Here is a 19,167-nt window from a genome sequence, read left to right on the forward strand (position 1 = left end):
AAGAATCGAAACTCAAACGTTGTTTAGATGGCTAGTCCCATCCGAATAGGGCTTTTAGACTACCTATAGAGCAGGGGTGTCAAACTCAGTTCCTGGAGGGCCGCAGCCCTGCAGAGTTTAGTTCCAACCCTGCTCCAACAAACACACACCATGTAGATTTCAATTGTGACTGAAGGACTTGATTAGCTGGATCATGTGTGTTTAATTAGGGTTGGAGCTAAACTCTGCAGGCCTGTGGCCCTCCAGGAATTGAGTTTGACACCCCTGCCATAGAGCTACACGTGCAGTTTAGTTGTTATGCCTCAGATGTTTCCATTAAATAATTTTCAGTGCACCAACATACTAGTAGTTATTTATGCCTGAATATTTTTTTTTTATTCCATTTAACATTTTATTCTATTTAAAATGTACTCTTTTATTCTGTTTAACTTGTGGCCATGAAAAAAGACATGCTGAGTGCTGACTTCACTAATAACTTGTATATGGCAGGTGCCCATCTATGAGATGAGGAATGATGGGAGGGACAACCTCTTGGGGGCGCTGTTGATAGCAGGACAGTTTGTAATTCCAGAGGTGAGTTTTTTTTTTTTTTTTTTCGTGAGAGATGCACATACTAGATGCTAAGACGAGCTCTCATCATATTTTTATGATTTTTAAAATAATTTCATCATTAGTAAGCTTTAATTTAATTTGGTTAAAATATCTATGTGTCTGTCTGTCTGTCTGTCTCTCTATATAGTTTTAATTGAGTGGATTTCTTTCTTTCTTCACAGGTTTGTCTCTATTTTCATCATAAGCTGTACAGGGGCAACCGGGTCACCAAAGTGGATGCTGGAAGTTTTAACGCATTTACCTCACCAAACCTGCCACCATTAGCCAATGCTGAAGTTGACATTAAAAGTGATTACAGTTCTGCCAACATTTATACAGTCTAAATAGTCACATTTTTATTAAATAAAAATATTAGTTTACCACCAAATATAAAAATTTGGTCTATTATTCTGCTCCCATTTACTGCTTCTTTCTGTACTTCTTGCTCTTTTCTATGCAATTATAATGAGGCTTTCAAGATTCAAAAAGGACAAAAGGAACGCTATAAAAGTATCTTAAAAGTGGTCTGTGACTTCTGTGCTATATTGTATAATCACTTAAATTCCTGCTGATTTCTTCATAAAGTTAACATGATTTCAGAATTTTGAATAGTTTATAAGTTGTACTTTTATGGTGCTTTTTTTTTTGAAGCATGAAAGCCTAATTGCATGGTTTGGAACATCACTAAAATGAGTAAATGATGATACTTCAACTTGTTAATGATGCATATAATTAATCACAAACATGGGGAGTAACAAATGTTGAGTAGATGTAATCTTAATTTGGCATAAAACTGCAAAAAAATCACCATTGGGTAGCTGTATATGAATTAAATTTATTTAAATGTATAAGTGAAAATGTATGTTTTAAGCTTTTTAAAAAAAAAACATTTTTGCAGTTCACTTCCATTATCTTGTGGTTTGAAAAAAATAATTAGAAAGCACAAGTATTCTATGTTGTCTCACAATTAGTATGATACTGCATAAATGAAATATAATTAATAAAAAAAAACTGCACATCCAATAACTATACACAGATTCTTAAGAAAAATATAAAGAAATGTTTACATTTAGATTAAATATGTCATATTGCCGGACACTGCTTGAAATTTCATGTCAGCTCCCTTGTTAGTGATGGTGTTGTGTGTTATTAGTTTCATTCAGACCTGTCATTTGAAGTATTATGCTTTATTTCTTTCTCTTTAGTTAACTGGGATACTGTGTGGAGAGCCAATACAACCGCCAAATTCACTGTCAACACACAAATGAACCGTAATGTGGGTCTCCTGCGACTCTTCCCAGGAATCACTGCTGATACAGTAAGGCCGTGTGGTAATGTCTGTCTTTATTTTCCACACATTATTGACAATTCTCGTCATTCAGAACATGAACGCGTTCATTATCATATCTACTCTCTCATCAGGTCAGGGCCTTCTTGCAGCCTCCTATGGACGGGATCGTACTGGAGACCTACGGTAGCGGTAACGCACCTGACAACCGTGCTGACCTGCTGGATGAGATCCGTAAAGCGACCCAGAGAGGAGTCATCATGATCAACTGCACCCAGTGCCTCAGGGGCTCGGTCACAACCTCATACGCCACCGGGCAGGTATGGGTGTTTGCATGAGAAAAGCTTCATGTGGGTGTTTTCCAGGAGTGTGTAATCCTTTAATATTCCCTCTCAGGCTCTGAGTGATGCCGGTTTGGTCGCTGGGTGTGATATGACCCCAGAAGCTGCTCTTTCAAAACTCTCTTATGTGCTGGCAAAACAAAACCTCAGTACAGATGAGAAGAAAAAGGTATGCAAAAATATCTCTTAAAATTAAATTGAAACCACATTTGACATACAAGAGGAAAAAAAAAAAAAGTTTTAAAATCTAATTCATAAATTTTTAAATGTTTAAAAGTTGTCAGGCAGTGTAACCAAGTAAATACTAAAAAATGTAAAATAAATAATAATAATTAAGTAATTAATGGGAGAGTCACACCACTTGACAGATTACAATCTGAACTAATTTTGCCTTGTCATAAAAAGGTCAGTATTTTTAGATCCTGATATTTTAGGAGATTTTTTGTTGTTGTTGGTTATACCACATTATATATTTTTTCAAATATTAATAAGCAGTAAGATAGTTTTGTTGTTAATAATAATATTAATACTAATTAGATTCTCAGAACTTCTTAATCATTTTTTCTTTTGAAGACCTGCAAGACGTTTTTACTTGTTTACTTAAAAACTGTTATTTATTAATTTTTAATTTTTAATTAAGATGCTGAGTCGCAATCTGCGTGGTGAGATGATAGCTGACCTGGGCGGAGCAAAGCTTTCTCTCAGTGACAGTCGATTTATTCAGGTCATCGCCAAGTTCCTCAGCATTAGCTGTAAAGAGGTAATGTAACCTCCAATTTCCCATTTTCTAACAGTGCTTTGCATTTCAAACACTCGGGTGTAGGGGTGTGCGATATTGACAAAATCCTGATATTTTGGAGGGATTTTGTTGATGATAATTTGATAATTGTGTTTTTGTGCTGGTAACTTGGCTGGTTTAGGCCTGTTGTAGACATCTGACTCTAAAATATTCTTTATATTCTGTGCAGTGATAAACAGCAGTGACAAAAAGGAACTTTTACATCTAAATGGATTTCCAGGGACATTTGTAACTTTATACTGGGATTTTTTTTTAGTTTTTCGTATCTAGATGTATGCATGATCTTGCATTCATTCTATGTCAAATTCTTTTATTTATTCAAGAAATTCAGTTACCATAATACGATACTTTGGAGTTTAAAAATAACATTTTGAACATTGAAATAAGAACTTATTAGTGGTGTCAAACGATTGATCGCATCCAAAAAAAAAAAAAACCAAAAAAATTGTTTACATAATATGTGTGTATACTGTGTATATTTATTATGTATATATAAATACAAACACATGCATGTATATATTTAGGAAAAATATGTTGTGTATATATTAAATATATTCATATATAATGTAAAATATAAGAATATAAATGTATATACATGTAAATATTGTCTAAATATACTGTATGTGTGTGCATTTATATATATACATAATAAATATACACCGTACACACACACACATATTATGTAAACAAAAACTTTTATTTTGGATGCGATTAATCGTTTGACAGCACTAGAAATTATTAATAAAAATCAAATTCTGTTTCAAAATATGAAGCTAAATTGCCAGAAGGTTCACAAGGCTGATTCATTCAGAAACAAAGCAATTCCCTGTCTGTTATAAACTGGTAATTGAATCGTTCCCTCTAACCCTTCATTAAACAAATGCTGAATCTTTCACTGCTGTGTTTATTTGGAACTGCATTTCAGTAGGCCACATGATGCTGTGAATGAGTGGACTATCAGGTCGTGTTTGTTTGTTTTTTTGCAAAGTGAGTGACGCACTCAATGTCGACTCACAAATTGTTAATAACAATTATTGTACAGCACTATTATTCACAAACAGCTGTCACTTTGGTAAGCTGTAGTTTAGTGCAAATGTGTATATGTGCACTGTAACCATATTAGCATAATTAATTTTCTCTTCATGGTAGAATCATATTAAGAAGCAGAGGTTGTGATTACTATAATGTTAATGTATAATATTAATGTCCACAGGAGCTTGAAGCCATTCGAGATGCACTAACGCCCACTCTGGTCTGTGTTGCTTCTAAAATCGGAGACATTGAAGCTTTAGATGCCATAAGGGAAATGGTAAGATACTGATATCTGTTCAAGTCTTCCTCAACATTTAGACATTATAGTTCATTTGCAGTTATTATTTTGAAAACATTGGTTTAATTTCAAAAATTTAAATACCTAATATGCTGCTGCAGATACGTTAAACCATGCTTTTATGGGTTATGCAGGTTCTAGTCAGCCCTGCAATTTGTTCCAATCCCATTCCCCCTTTTTGAATCTGAATATATTAAAAGTGATCTAGGAGCATTCAAACAAGGTTTGCACTACCAAATGTAGTCCAGCAAAACACGATACAGAACTAATGTTTTCTATATAGGGTACTGACTTGAGCATGGCAGATTATGATGGCCGTACTCCCCTTCACATCGCCGCGTGTGAGGGCCATCTGAAAGTGGTGGAGTATCTGCTGGGTAAAGGGGCCACCGTCTATGCCAGGGATCGCTTTGGTGATACACCGCTTCGCAATGCTATTCGCTTCAGGTAAGACTAATTTTAGTGTCCAAATGATTTTTGTTTGAGACTAGCTGAAGTAATTTCCATAAATCAGTCTTTAAGACGAGCTAGATTGGTGGTTTTTAACTGATGGGTTGTGACCCAAAAAGTCTGTTTTTGCAGGGTTGTAGACAGCAGGGGAAAAAACATTGCTAAATGCAACTCACCATATCATTATTCATAGTTAGGATAGCATTTACTTACCTTCCGTTCCGAAACAGTATGAATTCTTCCATGAAACACAAAAGATGAATTCCAAGGTAAAGTCAGTTAAGACGTATGTGGCTGTATATGAAACCTTTCTATGTCTGTAGGCATAAGGAGGTTGTGAAACTGCTGAGGAAAACTGGAGCTCATTTTTCCCGGGAGGAAATGGAGGATGCTGGAACGGAGTTGTGCAGGTCTCATTTACATACACACATTTCTTCTCAGTCCTTCTTTTTCTTATAGCGTTTAAAACTTGTGGGCACAGAAATTTGATAGCACAAATGTTTTTTTATTATTATTGATTTATTTTATTACTATTCTTACACTTAGAGTGGTTTTACATTAATATACAGTTCAACAAATTATTATTATTATTATTTTTTATTTAAAGAACAGTTCAGTGTATTGAACACATAGCAGAACTGGTCATCTTCTGTGTTGATGATTGCCCATTTAGAGCTTCTACTGTGTATCTTACAGTCTTGCAGCGAGTGGCGACTTAGAAGGATTGGAGATTTGGCAGTTAGCTGGGGTCGATATGACCATGTGCAGTTATGATGGACAGACGCCCATTGAAGTGGTGAGTTTATAGGGATTTGTATGAAATAAAGGATTATAACCAAGCAATTAATACCGTCAGTGATGTTTCATTCATATAGCCGTATGAATAACTTGCAAGATATTTTGATGTAGTGTTGCATTGGCTAAAAATGTTTGTGTTGTTCTCTTCAGGCAAGAGCCACTGAATGTAAGGAGGTTGTTGAGTTCTTAAAGCAGGCTACTCTGAACCAATCTCAGGTATGGAACATAAAGTAACTAACTAACACACATATATATGTTCAGTTATAAGGATATTATATATTATGATATTATCTTTTACTTGTTGCTTAGACCACAATTTCAAAACCATTTGAAATTGTTGAATTGAGTGGTTTATTTTAAATGGTTCTGTGGCATGACATGCATTTTTGGAATTGCGTGCATTCCATCAAAGCTGCATGCATAAGGAATATGCTGTTTGAAATATGAATTAGTTTATATAGCATGTGCATTACTAAATTAAGTTATGTACAGCTGAAATACACTCTATATGCCTACCTTTCCACAGACTGATACATTTTAAGTATTTATCAGATAAATATATTATTTATCAGGTAGACTAATAAATATTATCTATTAAGTATTCTGAACATAAACATTAAGGGGTTTCAGAATAACTAAGCTTTATTTTTTTTTATAATTGATCTGTTTACTGATACTTTTCAGCATCAGACAGATGAGGGTAATGAGGTAAAAACAGTTTTAAGTTATTTCACTCATCAGGGTAAAATCTCTATGTATGTATATACACACACACTCAGTATATACAGTTTAAAAAATGTGCATGCTTCAGAGTGATGTGGAAGTGCTCATTGGAAGGGTTTTGCGTTGGTCTCTCACAGAAAAACAATACCGGTTTTGGCATACAGTAATTAATACTTTGAAAGGCATCTTTCATTACCTTTACATACACAGTGAGTAAGTGGTCCTGTATTGTAAAACATCCATCGCTGTGATGAAGACTTGTAAGTGCATGTGCTCATGTTCAGTCTTTGTGGCATGATTGGTGTGTAAGTGAAGTTAGCAAAAATCAACAGCTAAGTTAACAAAAATTTCCCTCGTCTTTTTCTTGCAGCCAGTATTTGAGGAGGATGAGGAGGAGGTAAATTGTGTGTTGAGCTGTATAGCATTCAGCACACAGGTGCAGTCGTAGTTTACACTGAGCTGTGCTGTAATTGGACAATGTTCTACCAGTTTATAAATGAACAAAAACGTAACTTGATCGTGCATAAGCTGATGCATTAATATTTCACAGATGGAGACGTTGGTCTGGACGGAACATGAAAATAGTGTTGAAAACTGCTTTAATGTTTTCTTTAAAAAAAAGCAATCTGCATTTTGCACATTGATCACTTTTTTTTATTTTTATTTTTGCATTTAAAGTGTGAAAGTGTGCTTATATTACATTATTCTCTGTCTGTTCTCTAGAATGGCGAGTTTGTCGAGTTTACCGCTTGTCCAAGATCCTGAGGACGCCGTCCTGATAGCTGTCACGTTTTGCCATTATCGTCCATCTAGTTTTTAACCTAGCCTATTGCAGATTTTCCTCACTTGGATAAACATCCACTTAAAACATAAAAAGCACAAGCCATACCTTTTAAGCCCGTCCCTCTAAAACGGTAAGCAATCAGTTAAGAATGTATTGTGATGATGAACAATCATAAGACAATCATACTCACTATTTATGTATAAGCACATGATTCAGACTATATTACAGTACAAGGTTAAACAATAGACCTAATTTGAATATGATATATTTATTGTTTAGATTTAGAATGACTTTAGATGTTTGTAGCTGTTAGGACTAATGGTTGTTGTCTTCATTCAGTGTTCTTAATGTGTTCACATGTATCAGATTCAGTATCACCTCAGTGCTGTCACCTAAATGTGAATGTATTTTTAAAAAGCAAATACAAGGATGCATACTGGAATATACAAACCGAAAAAATTGATGGTTCAAAAGTTATACATGTAAAATTAAAACATCCAGTTGCCCTTCGAGTAACTATAATGTGCTTGTAATCCAAAAATGCATATACAGTGGGTACGGAAAGTATTCAGACCCCCTTAAATTTTTCACTCTGTTATATTGCACCCATTTGCTAAAATCATTTAAGTTCATTTTTTTTTCCTCATTAATGTACACACAGCACCCCATATTGACAGAAAAACACAGAATTGTTGACATTTTTGCAGATTTATTAAAAAAGAAAAACTGAAATATCACATGGTCCTAAGTATTCAGACCCTTTGCTCAGTATTTAGTAGAAGCACCCTTTTGATCTAATACAGCCATGAGTCTTTTTGGGAAAGATGCAACAAGTTTTTCACACCTGGATTTGGGGATCCTCTGCCATTCCTCCTTGCAGATCCTCTCCAGTTCTGTCAGGTTGGATGGTAAACGTTGGTGGACAGCCATTTTTAGGTCTCTCCAGAGATGCTCAATTGGGTTTAAGTCAGGGCTCTGGCTGGGCCATTCAAGAACAGTCACGGAGTTGTTGTGAAGCCACTCCTTCGTTATTTTAGCTGTGTGCTTAGGGTCATTGTCTTGTTGGAAGGTAAACCTTCGGCCCAGTCTGAGGTCCTGAGCACTCTGGAGAAGGTTTTCGTCCAGGATATCCCTGTACTTGGCCGCATTCATCTTTCCCTCGATTGCAACCAGTCGTCCTGTCCCTGCAGCTGAAAAACACCCCCACAGCATGATGCTGCCACCACCATGCTTCACTGTTGGGACTGTATTGGACCGGTGATGAGCAGTGCCTGGTTTTCTCCACACATACCGCTTAGAATTAAGGCCAAAAAGTTCTATCTTGGTCTCATCAGACCAGAGAATCTTCAGGTGTTTTTTAGCAAACTCCATGTGGGCTTTCATGTGTCTTGCACTGAGGAGAGGCTTCCGTCGGGCCACTCTGCCATAAAGCCCCGACTGGTGGAGGGCTGCAGTGATGGTTGACTTTCTACAATTTTCTCCCATCTCCCGACTGCATCTCTGGAGCTCAGCCACAGTGATCTTGGGGTTCTTCTTTACCTCTCTCACCAAGGCTCTTCTCCCCCGATAGCTCAGTTATCCCGGACGGCCAGCTCTAGGAAGGGTTCTGGTCGTCCCAAATGTCATCCATTTAAGGATTATGGATGCCACTGTGCTCTTAGGAACCTTAAGTACAGCAGAATTTTTTTTGTAACCTTGGCCAGATCTGTGCCTTGCCACAATTCTGTCTCTGAGCATTTCAGGCAGTTCTTTTGACCTCATGATTCTCATTTGCTCTGACATGCACTGTGAGCTGTAAGGTCTTATATAGACAGGTGTGTGGCTTTCCTAATCAAGTCCAGTCAGTATAATCAAACACAACTGGACTCAAATGAAGGTGTAGAACCATCTCAAGGATGATCAGAAGAAATGGACAGCACCTGAGTTAAATATATGAGTGTCACAGCAAAGGGTCTGAATACTTAGGACCATGTGATATTTCAGTTTTTCTTTTTTAATAAATCTGCAAAAATGTCAACAATTCTGTGTTTTTCTGTCAATATGGGGTGCTGTGTGTACATTAATGAGGAAAAAAATTTACTTAAATGATTTTAGCAAATGGCTGCAATACAACAAAGAGTGAAAAATGTAAGGGTGTCTGAATACTTTCCATACCCACTGTAAATAGCACGCCAAAATAAAAACGAAAACTTGTGGTATTTATATGCAAAATGGACTTTGCTTTATATATATATTACGCGCGTGTTTGGCGTGCATATGATGCGCATCTACCCCACAACCCTAACCCTACCTATCGCGTCGCATATACACGCCAAAGTCCATTTTTGCGTATCAATACCACGAGTTTTCTTTTTTATTTGGCGTACTATTTTTACGCACATTCATGAGATTGGGCCAGTGTTTTCTTGTTGTTTATTTTTGTTCGTCTGCAGTTCAGTCTTTCGAATTCATACGTATTCATGGTTGAATTTTAGTTCACCTCAGAAAACATTTAAATCTAATTGATTTATTGTTCTGTTTTTATTTGTTGTAGCAATACAAATACAAAAGCATATATTTATGCTGTTGAAACGTGCAAATCAACACATGCGTGTACTGTCTTTTTGTAGTGTCATTGTGACATTGAAAGACAATAAATATGTGCAAAGAGAAAATGACTAAAGTGTCCAAAAATACATCAATTATATTTCACATTATAATATACTGTGCAAGGTAAAGGTCAGTTAAGAACCACTAAGTATAGATTTGTATTTATTATAGAATTTTATTCATTGCTTTACACTGCTTTTATTATAATTTTTTTCTGATACTGGCTTGCTTTAACATATCGGCAAATCATTAGAAAAAAAGTCATTATTTTTTTAATTCTGTTTGTTAATTCTAGTTGCACAGAAGTTCAACCTTAAGTTAAACAAACAGTAAGAAAATGTTTAGAGATGTTTCTCCCCTGTAGCCCGAGGAGGGTGCTGTTTCTTCATCTTTTCAAAATGTTCCTCCGATAGTGCTGGTTCAGACTGTTAAAATTATTTAGGGCAGTAAGATTTATTTATTGAAAAAAATCTATTAAAATGGCAGTAAAATCTATTTATGAAATAAATGGTGTTCTTTTGACCCTTCTATTTATCATAGAATCCAAGCAAACAAATAAATAAATAGAAATTGATCACAATTTTCCACAAAAGTACTGAGCAGCACAACTGTTTTCAGTATCGATGAAGAAATGTTACTTGAGCACTAAATCAGCATTAGAATGATTTCTAATGGATCATATGACATTTAAGACTAAAGTAATGATGCTTTTCAGATTTGCAATTACAGGAATCAATTACATTTCAAAATATATTAAAAAGAAAACTCCTATTTAATTGTATTTTTTTTTTCAATATTTCTGTTTTTACTGTATTATTATTTAGCGGGTAAGTAGTAGAAATTAACATTAACAGTAATGAATTAACAATGCACTGTATTTTTTTTAGCTGACATCAATAGATTAATAATTGATATAAAAATGTTACCTAATGCATTACTATTTAACAACTGTAACAAGTTGCGTCGTATTAATGTTATATTAGGATTAGAGTTTTGAAGAATTGCCACAGATGACTGACTAAAGTGCTAAAGAAAGACCACTGATCAAATGACTAATAAAGGTGATTTATTTTGTGAATGACTTGTCAAACAACACACTGTCAAGCAAAAACAACATAATTTGCTGTCTCTCTCTGTCTCATTCATACCCATAGCAACATTGTTTGGTAAATGATACTTTGTGATTTAAGCACATTGTTTGTTTTCTTATGGCACCCTTTCATTTAAATGATCACAAGCATATGTTTGGGCTCATCCGAGGCGACGCTGCTTTGAACAGTTGGGCCTCTTGTGTGTGTGTTGGGCTGCCTTGGCCCCTGCTGTTCTATTGATCCACAGAACAAGGCACAGCCTGCGCCCTCCTCCATGTCTTTATTCACTGGGAGGATGTCATGAGGGTTTTTCTTTTTAAAAATGGAGAGATTAAAGCAATCTTTTCAACAAGCTATAAGCAGCCGCATGGCTGTATTAGCTCATCTGTTCACCTAACAAGGGTGGCCCAATGTAACGGCACTTTGGGGCTGCATGGATATTTATACGCTTTTAGGATAAGCCACCGGTTTTTAATTAGGACATGGAGGGCGTGCAAATCCGGCCACTATCTGTGTTTAAATGGGGAAAATCCCCCAGCGCACCCCTCGATAACCCCTGCTAACATGGTGCACATCCATTCTGAATCTGCATCTTCACAACATTTGCTCTTCCCACCTCCTGCTCTCTAAAGAGCGTAATCATCTGCACTTTGCCTTTCACTTGAGGGGACGTCCCGCTGCTCAGGCAGACGGGCCCCTAAAATCCCCCTGACTCCCTTTCCCTTTTTTAGAGAAAACCTTAGGTCCACCCATCTCTCGTTGTCTACAAACATGATGTCCATTTGAGAAAAAATAAATATAAATAAAAATAAAATGTGTATATATATACACACACAGTGGTGTGAAAAAGTGTTGGCCCCCTACCTGATTTTTTTTATTTTATTTTATTTTTTGCATATTTGTCAAACTTTAATGTTTCAGATCATCAAACTAATTTAAATATTAATCAAAGATAACACAAGTAAACCACATGAAGTTTTTTATTATGAAGGGAAAACAAAATCCAAACCCACATGGCCCTGTGAAAAAGTGCTTGCCCCCTAAACCTAATAACTGGTTGGGCCACCCTTAGCAGCAACAACTGCAATCAAGCGTTTGCGATAACTTGCAATGAGTCTGTTACAGTGCTGTGGAGGAATTTTGGCAAACTCATCTTGGCAGAATTGTTGTAATTCAGCCACATTGGAGGGTTTTCGAGCATGAACCGCCTTTTTAAAGTCATGCCACAGAATCTCAATAGGATTCAGGTCAGGACTTTGACTAGGCTACTCCAAAGTCTTCATTTTGTTTTTCTTCAGCCATTCAGAGGTGGATTTGCTGGTGTGTTTTGGATCATTGTCGCTTCAGTTCGCTTCAGCTTGAGGTCACAAACAGATGGCCGGACATTGTCCTTCAGGATTTTTTGGTAGACGCTGAATTCGTGGTTCCATTTATCACAGCAAGTCTTCCAGGTCCTGAAGCAGCAAAACAGCCCCAGACCATCACACTACCACCACCATATTTTACTGTTGGTATGATGATCTTTTTCTGAAATGCTGTGTTGCTTTTACGCCAGATGTAATGGGACACACACCTTCCAAAAAGTTAAACTTTTGTCTCGTCAGTCCACAGGGTATTTTCCCAAAAGTCTTGGGGATCATCAAGATGTTTTCTGGCAAAACTGAGATGCGCCTTTATGTTCTTTTTGCTCAGCAGCGGTTTTTGTCTTGGAACTGCAGGCCATTTTTGCCCAGTCTCTTTCTTATGGTGGAGTCATGAACACTGACCTTAACTGAGGCAAGTGAGGCCTGCAGTTCTTTAGATGTTGTTGTGGGGTCTTTTGTGACCTCTTGGATGAGTCGTCGCTGTGCTCTTGGGGTAATTTTGGTCGGCCGGCCACTCCTGGGAAGGTTCACCACTGTTCCATGTTTTCTCCATTTGTGGATAATGGCTCTCACTGTGGTTTGCTGGAGTCCCAAATCTTTAGAAATGGCTTTATAACCTTTTCCAGACTGATAGATCTCAATTACTTTCTTTCTCATTTGTTCCTGAATTTCTTTGGATCTCAACATGATGTGTAGCTTTTGAGGATCTTTTGGTCTACTTCACTTTGTCAGGCTTTGTCAGGAGGGGTTGGATTTTGATTTCTTTGATTAATATTTAAATTTGTTTGATGATCTGAAACATTAAAGTGTGACACACATGCAAAAATAAATTTAAAAATCAGGACGGGGGGCCAACACTTTTTCACACCACTGTATATATGAGAGGTACTGCCTGAGTTTTGAAGCTTTCATAAATATCATATGTGTGTTGCCTGCAAATTGCCTGACATTATCACTAAACTTGACAGAACATGTACATCACACACAGATTTTTTTTAAAGAGTATTTGTTGTTAATATAAAACTTCTTACATCTACTTTTACCCATCCATTTCTATTTCAATTTTAATTGTAATATGTCAAAAGGAAACCTGGCTTTATCCAATGCAATCCAATACAGATTTCTGTTCTTGGAAAGTATGCAAATTAGCCCATATTTACTTGAGAATTAGTGCAATTGCCTCATTTCCATATTTAAACAAGATCAGAAACTTGCATTACAATGATAATCTTATTGTGCTGTCATTAATCAGCTGGAGAAAGTATGGTATTATCTGTTATATTAGTATTATTATATATTTTTTACTCTATTTACATGTAGTGTCTTGCCTTAAAATAATACCATATTAATTTAATAAAATTTAAGTATAAACAATAGACCAAATACTAATTACTAAATTGTGTAATAAACTAATTGTAGGGACTCTTTGCATTTGTTGTAAACCATTCATTGAAGAGGCCAGCAATATGTAGCTCAACATTATTAACGATTATTGAATTAGTAGCATACTGTATATAAATCAATATACATGGTTTTGAATAAAAAGTAATATTTAATATTTTTACTATAATATTTTAAATGATATGGTAGACCTGATTATAGGTACATTCAATCTTTTTCATATAGTGTAAATAATTCTGGGTTCAGAGGTTTTTAAACAGTAGCCATTAACAGTGTGTTTTCATTTTCTTTTTGGGGGGTAAATAACACAATAAAATGTGAGATGAAGCCTGACGACAACCTCCGGAGGGTGCTGTTGATCGCAGGAGGACAGTTTGTGTTCCTCCAGGTGAGAGCCTTCCGTTCACATTAACGATTTTGTGGCCTTTGTAAGTACAGTATGTGCATGATACTATCATATATTATACAAAACACATAGAATATAACAGTTTACACAGCACTGTGTTGTACAAATCAAAAATACATACATTTATTTACACAAAACTGCTGAACCACAATCTGATTCTGGCTTTCATATTTAACTGTTTAATTTGTCAAATCTGTTGTTCAGAGTGACGTAAACACAGACAGAATAAACACGTAACAATCTTGTACATCACTCGTCAAAAACAAGTCAGTACATGTTCAGTCGGCCCATAAAAGGTGTTCCAGTGAAGGGTGACGCAACTGAAATGATTAGAACCTGGGGAAAAATACTATGAAGCACTATTAAGGACATGTAAAATTGTTGAACCACTGTGTGAATTGAGTAATGGACAAGAAAATCTGCCTCTGGGTCGGTTGCATCTATTTTTATCACAATTTTTACAGAGGCAATCGTGTCACCAAAGTGGATTCTGAAAGCTTTAAAGCATTCGCCTCACCAAACCTGCCAATGCTGAAGAGCAATCTTAGGATTTCCAACATTTATGCACTTTATTTATTTAGTCCTGTAGTGTGAAACAATGTGAATTTAGAAAAGTACAAATATTCCATATAGCCTCTCAATATACTAAAGCACATTTCTTTCACTGAGGAACAGAAATAGCTTTGGCCATTCATAATTTTGACAAAAAGTCATAATCATGTGATTAAAAATTCAAATTGTGAGAAAAAATATGAGGAAGTCAGTCAAATTTATAAGATAAAAAGTCATAACTGACATAAAATGATGAGATACCAACCAAGTCATAATTATGGCATAAAAAGTCAAATGCATGAGATGGCAAGTCATAATTGTGAGATAAAATGTCAAAATTATGTGATACTAAGTCACGATTATGGCATATAAAGTCACATTATTAAGATACTAAGTCATAATTATAATAAGGAATTATAGGAATCATAATTATGAGATAAAATGTCAAGAAATACATTTTATATAATACATACAAATATATAATACAAAAATACATTACTATTTACCAAAGCATGATTTTCTTTTTCTTATAAGAAAATGGGCTATCATACAATGATAACTCTACATTAATTAGTATGGCATGTCATATTACAGGACTCTGTCCCCACTGTTTGTGATTTAATGCCAACTCCATGTTGTAAATATATTTAAAATAATTTAATCTTTTTTCTTTTTTTATTTCTGGTGTGAAAATGAGCATTTATTTCTCTTTAGTCAACTGAGACACTGTGTAGCGACCCACCACCACTGCCAAATTCAGACAAATGAACCACATTGTGGGTCTCCAGCGAATTACCACATATTAATGTCAAATATCATTAATCTTAAATGACAAAACATTTGCAGTAAACCGAAATCTGCTACATGTCTTGAGAGTTTAATTCACATGCAGACGCTATGCTTTTTGAGCACTTCACAAATTTGCTGTAGTGGATTATTTGGTCAGATGCTGTTATTTGGTCTGTATGTAATGAAACAGAGTTATGGAGCATGTCTAATTCTTTACAAAAAAGCCAGGCGTTGGCATTAGTGTTTACGCCACCTCTATTAAACTCAGCATGGGGGAAGGAGCAGGTATTTACTACCTCAATCTGGCTCTTTTGCCATGTGGTGCCTCATATTTTTTTATCCTCTTTAATGACCTCGAATTTTATGGCAAATCCTTCACATAAGCTTCAGTTTTTTTTTTTTATGATGCCTCTTCACGTTCATTTATAGTCTCAACCTTAATATTCAGAATCAGATTAAACTGCAGTGGAAATGTGAATAAATCAGAGCACATTTTATTAGTATTATATACTCTTTGTAGTTGTTGCAATAGTCTTAAATGAAAAATTATAGATGTTTACCAATTGCATGTGTTGTAAATAACCTCATATTAGATGTCTGTAGGTGCTGACCAAAGTTTCAGTAATCACTCACAGCTGCCTATTATGTTATGTTGTTATATATGCTGTTTCTTGAACTATTATTGGCTTATGTTGTTGAGATATATCCTCGATTTGATCTTAAACCACAGTGTCTGTGCCTGTGATTTCTCTGAAACGTCCTTGAGCGTGCTGATGTTTGGTAGGAGCTCCAGATGTGCCGTAGCAGGCGTGGGGTCCACCAGGGCTTTAATTTAATCTTCAGCGTCGTTAATTCTTTTCTCTGTGGGACTATTGGGCCACACACACCCTCAAGTATAACAATGTGGCGACGTGATGGGCTGGTCATCCCAATGGGACACTTCACAAGAAAGTGTAAAATTAAAACATTACAAAGCTTGTGGTGTCTGTTAATAAAAGGATCCTATAAAGCCAGGCTGTGCTTCTCCACAAATCAGCATGAAATCATGATAGACTCTACTTGTTTTTGTGGGTCAATAAAAAATGAAAACCTTACCAAAAAGATACAATTATATGATATTTAAGAGTCTTTTTAAATTGATTCACAGTGTTTAGGTTTTGCATGGGTAAAGAAAAGAATACCGTTTGTATTCAAAGATTTGTAATTTGTAAAAAAGATTTGTAAACAAAATCTTAGAAATGTAGAAATGCATTTATTTAGGTTTCATATGGATTTGAAAAATGCCATGCGGTGTAATCAATCAATAAAAAGTAATACAATTTTTCTTTAAAAACATGAAAATAATCATATCATGATTATCATTAATTCTAAAAAAAAAATCGCTACATAATATTTTTTGGTCACACTGTATGAAATGTGGTATTTTACCTAAACTAACCTAGAAAGGTAAAATCTTTTATATGATAAAAGATAATTTATTTATTTTTTGTTTGTTTGTTTGCATCTTTCTACATGTTGGTCACCCTACATTACTTTAAATACTACTACTACTACTACTACTAATAATAATAATAAATAAGCATTATTTATAAACTTTGTACAGTTTTATTTTCTAAACAAAAAAAAGAAATTACAATAGAAAATTGTGCCAAACTTTTAAAGGTTTTTCTTTCAAGAATAGTAAATATTTAATTATATTTAATTATAAATATTTAATTGACATATTTACATGTTTAAATTAGAAATTATAGAAACATATTAAATATGCTTGTCATAAACAGTTGCATAATACTAATAAAACGTGTTAAAATGATTGTAATTTTATAAACTGTATTGTAAAAATGTGGCAATAAAAGATGTTAGAATTGAAAATATATGAAATTCCCACCCTACATTTTTTCATGTTCATTATTTTGTTTCATTATATTATGTTATGAATTTAAAACGGCTTATAAATGCTGTTTCATGTTGACTTTGGTTCAAATAATGCTGCATTAATATGAATATTTCAGATGCTTAAATGAGATTTGTTCTCCCATCAAGTCAAGGTCTTTTGAAGGCTCTTATGGAGGGGGTTATTTTGGAGACATGCGGCAGCAGTAACTGACAACCATGCTGACCTGCTGGATGACATCCGTATTGAGGCTTTAGGGGCCAAACGGGGAATGACAAGCATTTGGGTGTTTACAGTAACACAGAAATAAAGCACAACATGCCTGCCAACGCAATGACTGTGTACGTCTTTGTTAAAGATGTTTACACGCGAGATAATTCTTCACATTTCCTTACAACACAAACTGTCAGTCAGGTCGGACCATCTGCCATTCAGACACTTCCTCCAAACAAATATCCAAATACCTGTTTCAGACGAGTTTTAAGACCAGTTCCAACAATTATTTTAAAGGAGACGTCACACATTCCTTAAAGCCACACTCTAAAGCAGTGATACTCAAATCTGGCTTGCGAGATCCATTTGCTGAATTTATTTGATAAAAATTGAGTAAAATAATTTTTAATAACTGTTTTCTATTTAAATATTTTTAATTGTATAAATGTAATTTATTCTTGTTGGCAAAGCTGAATTCTGAGCATCATTACTCCAGTCTTCAGTGTCACGTGATCCTTCAGAAATCATTCTAATATGCTGATTTGCTGCTTAAACTAAAACTTCTGTCATCATTTACTCACCCTTATGTTGTTCCAAACCTGTATGAATTTCTTTGTAAGAAGTTGTTTTTGAAGAATGAGGGTAACCAAACAGTTAAGGGGTCCCCATTGATTTCCATAGCATGTTTTTTTATTTTCCATACTATGGAAGTCAATGGGCACCAACAACTGTTTGGTTACCCACATTCACCAAAAAATCTTTTTTTGTGTGTTTTGTGTAGACAAGGCTATGAGGCTGGATGGTTTAGCCTGGTACCTTATGCATTAGAATTCTTGTTTTAATGTATATGTAACTGAATGTGTTGCTGTAACTGCCTATTTTGTCGTTGTTTTTGCCTAGCTAGTGAGCGGGTGTGGAGCTGTGTGTGGGCATGTTGTATAACAGGTCTTTTATCATGTAACATATTTCTTCCCTTTACTCAGACTGACATCACTAAGGTGCTTCAAGTCCTCTACAGCTTTCACCGTTTATGCAATTACCATTTTAGTTTAGGTCGCATCAATTATTGAGATGTTTATAGCAGCGATGGCATTCTTTCCTTGTAGAGCTTTATTTAAACATTGCTTATAGGTCCATTACAGTCTAAAATTATTAGTTTTGTACTTGTCCTTTTTTCCCAATTTATGGACATGTTTGTGTAGGTGTAGAAATATGAGAAATCAAAGTCTCAACTCATTCAGGAAACAACATTATCTTGCGTAATCTAGCTGCCAATTTCCCTGTAATTCTGAGAAGAACCTGCTGAAGCGATCAAGATTTTTATGCTCCGTCTCAATCGATGATTGGCTGACCCACTATGAAAAAGCTTCTTTTTATTTATTTATTATTTTCTTCTAAATGCCTGTCTTGGGCTATGTTAAATCTCACAGCCTTTACAGCTATTAAAGCACCAATTCAACATCTTCAACAAGACATTTCAAGACATTCAATCATAATTTAAACATGCATTCAAAATACAGTTCATACTTACAATAACTTGAATACACCTCTTCTATGATAAGCATGTTTTCATTTCTGAATTAAAATTTCATTGCACTTTTTTTTTTTTTTTTGCGGAGTAAATATCAGGGTGATACACCTGTCCTGATAAAATATAATAACAAATAAAGGTTACACATTAGTATGGGACCAATTCTCACTATTAACTAGTTGCTCATTAGCATGCCTATTATTAACATATTGGCTGTTTATTATCACTTATAA

At 35.1% G+C, this 19,167-nt stretch overlaps 1 protein-coding gene across 4 annotated transcripts in view; it reads left to right on the top strand.

Annotated features, from left to right (window-relative positions):
• LOC306850653 (60 kDa lysophospholipase-like) overlaps positions 1 to 19,167 on the top strand; it is a 40,848-nt gene that overhangs the window by 13,837 nt on the left and 7,844 nt on the right. The window contains exons 5-17 of one of the 4 annotated variants that reach the window (XM_079386399.1): positions 490 to 573; positions 774 to 900; positions 1,797 to 1,909; positions 2,014 to 2,199; positions 2,276 to 2,389; positions 2,861 to 2,980; positions 4,233 to 4,328; positions 4,633 to 4,796; positions 5,123 to 5,209; positions 5,496 to 5,595; positions 5,748 to 5,813; positions 6,691 to 6,717; positions 7,044 to 7,236. In XM_079386399.1, coding sequence (XP_079242525.1) covers positions 490 to 573; positions 774 to 900; positions 1,797 to 1,909; positions 2,014 to 2,199; positions 2,276 to 2,389; positions 2,861 to 2,980; positions 4,233 to 4,328; positions 4,633 to 4,796; positions 5,123 to 5,209; positions 5,496 to 5,595; positions 5,748 to 5,813; positions 6,691 to 6,717; positions 7,044 to 7,085 — 1,326 coding nt within the window. In that variant the 3' untranslated portion in view covers positions 7,086 to 7,236. Of the gene's footprint in view, positions 1 to 489; positions 574 to 773; positions 901 to 1,796; positions 1,910 to 2,013; positions 2,200 to 2,275; positions 2,390 to 2,860; positions 2,981 to 4,232; positions 4,329 to 4,632; positions 4,797 to 5,122; positions 5,210 to 5,495; positions 5,596 to 5,747; positions 5,814 to 6,690; positions 6,718 to 7,043; positions 9,755 to 19,167 lie in introns of those variants that run through there. The other 3 variants (XR_013782426.1, XM_079386400.1, XM_079386398.1) reach the window with 3 other exon arrangements.

Source organism: Barbus barbus (genome assembly GCF_936440315.1).
Source record: "Barbus barbus genome assembly, chromosome: 30".
Taxonomy (NCBI): Eukaryota; Metazoa; Chordata; class Actinopteri; order Cypriniformes; family Cyprinidae; genus Barbus; species Barbus barbus.